Here is a 9445-nt window from a genome sequence, read left to right on the forward strand (position 1 = left end):
AACGGCAGACGCTTCGAGATGCTCAGAGGTCAGCCCCATCAGTCCCCCCTCTCCCTGCCCACTCTCTGCCACCTATGTGTAAAGCCAGGGTCTTACCGCCTCCCTGGACAGGACTCACTATGGGCAAGTGGGTTCTCACGTCCACCTCCTCCTCCAGTGTGGCCTCGTCCACTGACGTGGGGCACCAGCACCTTGTGGGCGTTCCCGTGAGCACTGAGGGACCCGTTAGCCCCATTGCCGTGAGCAGGAGGGTCAGGGGTCTGAAGCAGCTGGGAGTTTAAATGTGGACCCCACCCCCACCCTTACTAGCTATGTGTCTTTGAGCCAGTGAACATGCCCCCTCGGGGCTTGCTTCCTCATCTGTAGGAGATGCCATGAGAGCCTGCAGGGTCTTGTGAGGATCGACTTACTATGTAATTAAAGTCTGAAAGAGCATCCAGTACATGTGTTAGTGTCCTCCCTGCTGTCCCCAACACCCCTGTCCCATTCTCCCAACAGGTGAAATCCCACTGCCTGTGTTCAGGACGTCAGCACAGATGTCTTCAAAGACGACTCTCAGCAAGGCCAGGCGTGACCTGCGGGCATGGCTCCGGGGTGGCCCTCTCTCAGGCTAGCCGGAGGCCCCCCAGCACCCCCCAGCATCCCCGGCGCTTCAGCATCACCAAGCTGCACCACCTTGCAGGCAAGGAAGGACACACAGAGGCCTCCAGGTCCCCAGCTCATTCCACCATAAAAGGATTCAATGCCATCCCGGGGCAGCTTCAGCCTAGCCACTGAACTCTCGTTCAAAGCAAGAGGCTGACACATGGCTATAACGTCTTTTATTTGTGCCGTCCACGCTGGACGCGCAGAGAACCGGCGTCAGCCCCCTGAGAGCACCCCCATCTCCCCCGCACAAAGGAGGATCGGGCATGGATATTCAAAGCCAGGGAAGGGAGAGAGGAAAGCGCCGTGCGCGTGCCCTTGGACACTCAGAGGTGGTGAGAGAGGCTTCCCCACTTCTCCACACTCACAAACTCAAGCGGGACAGCTGAGGGGTGAGCAGGCCTGTGAGAAGGGCGGTGTGATTACACCCACGGGATGTGAACTTTTCAGGGGTGGGCCGGGGGGCCGGGAGAGGCTCTGTGCTCAGGATGCTGGCTGCTACTTTTCCGTGGGGCCAGCCTTGGAGAGGAGCTGGGAAAGCCCGAGGCTGGGGCAGCAGTGCCCTTACGGCTTCCTCTGGGAAAACCAGAGCCCTCAGCCCGCTCAGGCCTCGGGAGTTCCAAGCCAGGGTGGACGCGTGCTCTGGTGGCCCTCGTTAGGTCCGTGGTGGCCCCAGGAGGGCTGCAGCTAAGCGGCCCCATCCTCACTGCCACGGGGATCACTGAACGGGCACCGGTCCGAGTGCCCCCGCAAATGACCTCTCTCCATTCTCTGACCAGAGTTCCGCCCTGTTAGGCAGAGGGCAGATGCAGGATTTCACTTCCTTTTGTCCTGACACACGTGTGCGCACATGTAGGAGGCCAGCACGTGAGGGAAAGGGACTCGAGTGACGCGTCCAGCCTGACAACTTTTTTCCGGGCTGTAAGCAAGGGGGAAGAAGACTGCGCAGTCTCTTCAGAAGCCGCTCCGCAAGGCAACTTTGCCTCCCCTCTGGCCGAGTCATTCAAGGCTCAAGTCCACAGGAACCGACACCTCACCAGAAAGGACGAGAAGACACCAGAACAGAAAAGCTGGAGGCCACTGACTTTGGCGCTTGAGCGGTGAGCTGTCCTCAGCCACCCACGCTCAGGGCCTCCAGGGGAGGGACGCAGCGCCACGGCGCCTGCCCCAGGGTGCGGCTATGAGTCTGTGCTCAGTACCGGAAAAGGTCCCCTGCTTGTTGGAAAGACCGCCCTCTGCTGCTGGGGCTGTGAGATGACAGCCGCCCACCACTGCTCTTCTAAAGGCCTGGAGATAAACAGCCCTGAAGTGGGGCGGGGGGTCTCACTGTGGGGCCTCGAGACCATTAGCTGTTGTACAAGGGAATCACCCGGGTGATCGCCTGCCTGCAGATGGGGCACCTCTTGGGCTCCGGCAAGGCGTGGTAGCACTCGGCGCAGGAACACACGTGCCCGCACTCCAGGAAGACGCAAGACCGGAAGTTGCTCAGGCACACGACACAGGCGTGCTTCAGACTCTCCCGGTCCTCGGGGTTGGCTCGGCTCAGCAGCTGGGCCTCGTGCTCCCGGAACGCCTCCTCCATCTGCTGGAGGCGCAGTCGCTCTCGCCGCTGCACATACTGCTTCCGGAGGATGAAGAAGAGGGTAGCGCACGTGGCAAAGCCGAACACCAGCGTCAGGACCTTCCAGAGCCTGACGCTGGACTCCTGCCTCTGCAGCAGGCTGTCGAAGTCCTGGCTGCTCAGGTAGTACTGCATGCCCTGCTTGGGGGGCTGCAGACGGATGGAGCTGCTGTCCAGGACCAGCTCGCCCACCCCCGTGAGGGTGGCCCCCACCTTCAGCATCTCCTCGGTCTCCTGGACGCCCTTGGGCCGCTCCCCGCTGATGTAGTGGCCGATGACGTCCGTGAAGGACTGGATGGAGGGGTGGAACTTCTCGTACACAGTCTCCAGGCCCAGATCCAGCGAGTCCAGGGGCTTCAGCACCCGCACGGCCACATCCACGCCATCCTCGTGGGGCACCAGGTCAAAGGGCACCACGTTGGTCCTCTGGTGAATGATCTTGGAACAGTCGTTCCTACAAGAGAACTCAAGATAAAACAAAGGATGGCAGATACCTCACACCCGGGCAGGGGTGGAGAGCACCTCGATGCCAGGAGGACAGTTTGAAGTCTGAAGTGAGTGGAAGACTACAACAGAAATCACAATTGTCCAGAGCCTCAGAAGAGGGAAGCTCGGTTTTTTAGGTTCTCAGGCGATCTCAGTGGGCAACAAATATTGTCACAGATCACCTCTACTCTTTATTTCCCTTTGCCCCTGTAAGACAGACTGATTTTTTTTATCTTAAATAAATGCCTCAAAAAAATTAAAAATAGAGCTACCATACGACCCAGCAATCCCACTTCAGAGTATATATCTAAAAGAACTAAAACCTGGATCTAGAAGAGGCATCTGTGCTCCCGTGTTCACTGCAAGGTTATTCACAACAGCCAAGAAACGGAAACCACCTAAATGTCTATCGACAAATGAATAAAGAAAATGTGGTATATACATAACAAGGGAATACTATTCAGCCTTTATAAAAAAAAAAAAAAAGGAAGGAAATCCTGCCGCATGTGACAACATGCGTGAACCTGGAGGACATTAAGCAAAGCGAACTGAGGCAGACGGACAGAAGGACAGGTACTGCACGATTCCATTTACATGAGGTATCTGAAGTAGCCAAACTCACAGAAACAGTAAAACAGTGGTTGCCAGGGGCTGAGGGAAAAAGAAAATGGGGAGTTGCTGTTCACCGGGTATAAAGTTTCACTTCTACAAGATGAGTAAGTTCAAAATCCCCTGTACAACCTTGTGCCTGGAGTGAACAGGACTGTACTGTTGTACTTAAAATTTGGTTAAAAGGGAAGATCTCTGGTTAAGTGTTCTTACCACAATAAAAATTAAAATAAAATAGAAATCCAAAACAAGGCCCTCCTACCATCAGCTGGAAAAATGGAACTCCATGTAATAGCATGAAATTATCTTAACAGGTACTGAAATCATTAATCCATGCCATAAATCAGTGTTTCTCAAACCTCAGTGTGCATATCCACAGACTCCAGGTCCCCTATCCTGGAAATTCTGGCTCAGTAGGTCTGGAGCGGAGCCCAGGAATCTGCATTTGGACAGGATGCCTAGATGACAGCAGTGGGAGAGGTGCTCAGACCACGCACAAGAATATCAGCAGCACTGAGAGACCGGTCTCCGCCCTGTCTCGGGAAAAGCTTGAAGACGTGGAAACAGGGCCAGGACACCGACACCTGAACCGACCACCTGTGTGGTTTGGGCCCGTGGCGCAAGGCTACGCACCAGAGGCGAGTCGTCCGGTTCCACACCATCTTGTGCTCCTGAAGCGTCAGCCGCTGGATCACCCCCTTGCAATTTTCCACAAACTGGCTGTTAAGCGTTTCTTTAACAGACCGAACGGCTCCTGAATGGAAACAAATTATTTTATTTCTGAAGAACTGTTCCGCCCTTTCCTTTAAAGTAATTTAAATTTTGTATTTCGTTTGAGTGAGTTTAATTAATCAACATGATGAAAACATCATCACCGTAAGTTATGCTTTGGGGCACTCTGCTAAGCAGTTTACACGGATCACATCATTTCAGTTTTACAGCAACCCTGTAATGTATATTTTAGAGGTGGAGCGATGACGGTTTGAAAAGGTTGCATAATTTCGCCAGGATCACACAGCAGTAACACAGGTCTTTCTGACCCCAAAGTCCAAGTTCTGAACCACTGCCCCAAGGCTACAAAAGGCCCTCAACGTCAGCCAAGAAAACCTTTACCAAACTTTTAGAAGAGGGAGTTATTTTTCATTTTTCCAATAAATAAATATACCTTCAATAACAGCGTAAGGCACACATTTTCCTGGAGCTTCTGAAAGAATACTCTTTAAGTCTTCACCCAAGTGGATTCTTTTAGCTCCCTAAACGGAAACAACAGATTGAATTGACTGCTGAATACTGATATGCTCAAACAAGTGAAAAAAGAAAAAAGACTATTTACGTTTTTCACGTTGAGAGACTAAGGACATCAGGCAGGAAGGAGACTACGGAGAATCTGATTCCGAAGCTGTGTCCCAGAACTTTTACCATATAAACAGGCTTGGGGCAGCGCCTCATCTCTACCATCTGCAGAATGGGGGTGCCACTTACACTCCTCCAGTTAACCAAACATTCACTCCTTTTCATTTTAACTTTTTAAGACAAAAATATAAAAGATACTAATCAATTTGTATACCATAGATCTGAATGTAATTTGATCTTTTCCTGACAACACAGAACCATGCAGCCAAAGGGCTTATGCGTAAAAGCACCTCAAGTAGTGACCAGTACGTGGTAGGGGCTTGGGCCACGGTAGGTATAATTATCACCGGGCCCTTGTCAGTTCATGCTCTGCATGAGACATTATAATAAAGGGCTGCCTTTGCATCACAGGGCAAGGCTTCGGGAACCGGTGCCAAACACTATTCTTCTACTCTTCAGTTTGCCTCTCTTCTCTCATAATCAGGCAAGCACAGTTACCTCTGCTGCTACCCTCCTCTCACAATCCCCAGTTCTCCATCCCTTCCCATTCAGCTTCCAACCTGCCGTGCTTGGGAACCAACCAAGCCTGTTACTGATGCATCAAAAGTAAGATAAAATTAGGGCTTCCCTGGTGGCGCAGTGGTTGAGAGTCCGCCTGCCGATGCAGGGGACACGGGTTCGTGCCCTGGTCCGGGAAGGTCCCACATGCCGTGGAGTGGCTGGGCCCATGAGCCCTGGCCGCTGAGCCTGCACTTCCGGAGCCTGTGCTCCGCAACGGGAGAGGCCACAGCAGTGAGAGGCCCGCGTACCGAAAAAAAAAAAAGTAAGATAAAATTAATAAAACCACTGAACATTTTCTGAGCCAGGCACTGTGCTGGGCGCTAGGGATTCAGGGATGAATGAAGGACAGTTCCTGCTTTCAGGTATTTCCATCAACAAATCTTAAGGACGCCGGATGAGTAATCTCTAAAGAGGTGAGGAGGTACTGGATACATACTAAGGTCACTCTAAGTTTAAGCTGCTGCTGCACAGTAAAAAACAGGAGCAAGGTCAATAAAAACTTATTAACCATGTACACTGGGAAGATAATAAAAACAATGGCAATAACAACAACTAACCCTCAGTTTATTTACTCCTTTACTATCTGTCTCTCCCTCCACTGGACTATTGAACTTAGGAGGGCTAGGGCCTTGTCGGTCTTGTTCACTGCTGTCCCCCTAGTGCCGAGAGAGTGCCTGACACATAGCAGCCACTAAATATATATTTGATGAATAAATCAGCAAATAAATAGGCACTTAGATATACTACAATCCAGGCACTCTGCTAAGCACTTTAAATGCATAACCCCATTTAATGCTCATACCATCCCTATACGGCAGACATTATTATGCCCAATTACAGATAAGGAAACTGAGGCTCAGAGAAGTGAAGTAATTTGCCCAAAGTCACACAGCTAGTAAAGTATCCACCATAGGATAGTTGGTTAAATTTTTTTAAAAAGGAAGGGAGGGGGAATTCAGTCAGAAAGACCTGGGATTGAATCAAGCTTCAATGCCTCTACTGTGACTTTGGGCAACTTAATTTATCTGAGTCTCAGTTTCAAAACCTGTAAGAGGCGGGGGACACAATCTCACAGGATTTTCATGTGGATTAAATGAAACTTAAGTGTGAAAGAATCCAGACCAGGGGCTGGCACATAGTAGGCATGTGATAAATAAGCATTCCCATCACTATGAGAGATGCAAAAGGATAAGACACAAGCCCTACTCCAGAAGTTTTATAATCTGATCAAGAAACTAGAACCGGGGGCTTCCCTGGTGGCGCAGTGGTTGGGAGTCCGCCTGCCGATGCGGGGGACACGGGTTCGTGCCCCGATCCCGGAGGATCCCACGTGCCGCGGAGCGGCTGGGCCCCCGAGCCATGGCCGCGGAGCCTGTGCGTCCGGAGCCTGTGCTCCGCAACGGGAGAGGCCGCAGCAGTGAGAGGCCCGCGTACAGCAAAAAAAAAAAGAGGGCCTCCCTGGTGGCGCAGTGGTTGAGAGTCCGCCTGCCGATGCAGGGGATACGGGTTCGTGCCCCGGTCTGGGAGGATCCCATATGCCGCGGAGCAGCTGGGCCCGTGAGCCATGGCCGCTGGGCCTGCGCGTCCGGAGCCTGTGCTCCGCAACGGGAGAGGCCACGACAGTGAGAGGCCCGCGTACCGCAAAAAAAAAAAAAAAAAAAAGAAACTAGAACCTAAAATATGAGAAGTCCCAACTGTTTTTCCAAGAAGGGTCTATTTCTTTCATCCTCATTTAGGAACTAATCAGCAAAGCTTTTAAGGTCACCCAAAGATGGGTCACTGCTTCAGAGGATCCCACCTCCCGCCAACTTGATGCCAATGTGATTTCGGATTCGGAGTCAGAAAGTAAAGTATCAGTTACAATCACAGCCAATCACTTCAGGAGTAACTTATTTAATTAAGCAAACAAGAAGGCAGTTGGAATCTCACCAGGATGTCATTCACACCACAGACTCAATTCCTTGGTAACTAGGTGCATTCCAGGCAGATTCCAAAACTCCCTTCATGGCAGGGATTTCGCACATTTGTTTCTAAGCTCTTAATGTAAACAATCTGATGATAATGAAGTTAGGTTTAGGAATCCGTCTCTCAAATAAATGTCAAATTAAGCCCTAACTGTTGTATTATGAAACTGCAGCCAAAACAAATCCACAGATATTTACTGGGCATCTACTCTTTGTTAAGCATTGGGTTAGAACCTAGAAGAAGGGTAAATAAGATCCTGTCTCTGACCTAACGAGGTCCATCTCTCATGAGCTGCTCACACATTCACAACTGAGCAATGTGGTCAGAAAAAATCCTATACTTGGAATCAAAAGACCTAAGTTTAAGTTCCAAGCTGACTAGCTGTATAGACCTTTCCTCGGAGTCTCGATTTCTTGATCTGCAATCCGGAGGTGTCATTTTAACTACCCCAAGAAATTACTGTGAAGAAAAACTAAAACCAAGATGGAAACGTGTTGTGTAAGTTGTAAAGTGCAGCTCAGGAAAGTGGGTGGCATTTCCTAAAGGGCTATTAATATAAAAAGGAAGTCTTTTAGAAGCAAGGAGCTGAGTGGTTATGTAGTAGGTAAATCTAGGGCTTCTGTATTTGCGGTTCCCTCTGTCTGAATTACTCTTCCCCAGGCACCTGCACTGCCCCCCTCAAGTCTTCCTGGGCTCTGCTCAAATGTCACCCTATTTAAATGTCACTCTTTCTCCAGCACTCCATGTCCTCTCTTCCTTGCATTACTCTGTAGTATTTATCCCCATGTGTCACACCATCTGATTGACTTGTTTATTGTCTGTCTGGTTGGACTAGAATGGAATCTCCATGAGGTCAGGGACTTCTGTCTGTTCCACCCACGCGATACCCTCAGCGCCTGGAGCATAGCAGATGTTCAATAAATATTTGTCGAATAAAATAATTAAGTCAAGATTCATTCTGAGTAATGAGAGAGACTTAGGAGAAAGGGGGCAGTAAAGCAGTTATCACGAGACCGGAATTCTGATCCTAGTTCCTCCGTCTACCGGCCGGGCGACACCCTCTCGGAGCCTGTTTCCTTCTCTTGGATCTTCTCCGAGGGTGGAACGGCCCACGGCGAATCGGGGTTTCACCATTACCCCGGGCAGGATGACCGGCTGAGGTCAGACGGGCGCTAGCACTGACCTTGAGCTCTTGGGCGACCTGGGCCTTCTGCCGGTACACGGAGTACAGGACAGCGGTGACGACAGAGCTGGTGCCCAGCAGGATGAATTGGCCCAGCGAGGCCCGCCCTCCGCTCTCCATGGCTGCGCCGAGCCCTGGGCGCGGACTGGGACGCCGCCAAGGTCAGGCCCCACAACGCGCGACCCCCGCCCTCCGCCTCCTGCCACCTCCCTCCACCCGGAATCGCACCCCCAGCACTGTCTCTACCGGAAACGCGCAACCGGTGCCCAGTGATGACGCAAGAACTGGAACTGGAAGTGGGGCAGAGCAGAGCAGACCGGAAGGTTGTGTTGCCAGGGTGATCGCCGGGTTTCAGCTGCTTCTGCTGGGGCCGGGTCTCCCAACTCGTACGTGGGGAACGGTTTTGCGAAGCTGAGTGATAGCTTGTCGCTCCGTGACCCTTTCGACACTCGGTGCATCAGCCATAATATCGCCCGCGTCTCCACGGTCTCAGTCCTTCTGGTTTCCTGGGGGTTATCGCGTTGTTTGATGGGTCGTTTGATGACTCCGCCATTGGATTGGGAGGAAAGAAGAGAATTAATGTCTAGTAAGCACTTGTGAGTATTACACATTTAAGCTTCAGGGCAAACCTTGAGTCTTGGCTTTTATTCTTCCTTTTTACAGGTGACAAAACTGAGGCCAGAGAGGTTAGGGGGTGTGCTCCAAGTCACACTGCTAATGAGTGCTGGAGAGGAATTTACCGGACAACAAAGCTTATTACCTCCAAGAAGGCAGGTTATATCACCAAGGTATTGACAACTCCTTACTCTGCCGTCAAAACATATAACAGCATATTTTATTAACTAACAATTACAGCTACAGGGACTTCCCTGGCGGTCCAGTGGTTAAGACACCTCGCTTCCATTGCAAGGGGCGCGGGTTCAATCTCTGGTCCCGCATGCCGCGCCGTAGCGCAGCCAAAAAATAGGGAGGGAGGGAGGCAGCTCTTGAGTGCCTATTATGCGTCAGGCACTGTGACAAAA

General features: G+C 51.2%; 1 protein-coding gene across 1 annotated transcript; it reads right to left on the bottom strand.

Annotated features, from left to right (window-relative positions):
• Positions 1-806: 806 nt before the first annotated feature.
• MUL1 (mitochondrial E3 ubiquitin protein ligase 1) lies at positions 807-8628 on the bottom strand. The gene is made up of 4 exons (XM_060089086.1): positions 8424-8628; positions 4527-4614; positions 3995-4115; positions 807-2720 (listed from the first exon to the last, which is right to left on the bottom strand). The coding sequence occupies exons 1-4, from the start codon at positions 8541-8543 to the stop codon at positions 1991-1993; spliced, it is 1059 nt and encodes a 352-aa protein (XP_059945069.1). The 5' UTR covers positions 8544-8628; the 3' UTR covers positions 807-1990.
• Positions 8629-9445: the final 817 nt, after the last annotated feature.

This window comes from Mesoplodon densirostris, chromosome 2 (genome assembly GCF_025265405.1).
Source record: "Mesoplodon densirostris isolate mMesDen1 chromosome 2, mMesDen1 primary haplotype, whole genome shotgun sequence".
Lineage (NCBI taxonomy): Eukaryota > Metazoa > Chordata > Mammalia > Artiodactyla > Ziphiidae > Mesoplodon > Mesoplodon densirostris.

Bases quoted from the DNA above. Each gene is read 5' to 3' on its own strand.
- MUL1 (XM_060089086.1), bottom strand. From the start codon at position 8,543: ATGGAGAGCGGAGGGCGGGCCTCGCTGGGCCAATTCATCCTGCTGGGC. The intron at 4,615-8,423 runs GTCAGTGCTAGC...GTTTCCGTTTAG, and splicing joins AGGTCGCCCAAGAGCTCAAG to GGAGCTAAAAGAATCCACTT. The intron at 4,116-4,526 runs GTATATTTATTT...GTTTCCATTCAG, and splicing joins GCCTTACGCTGTTATTGAAG to GAGCCGTTCGGTCTGTTAAA.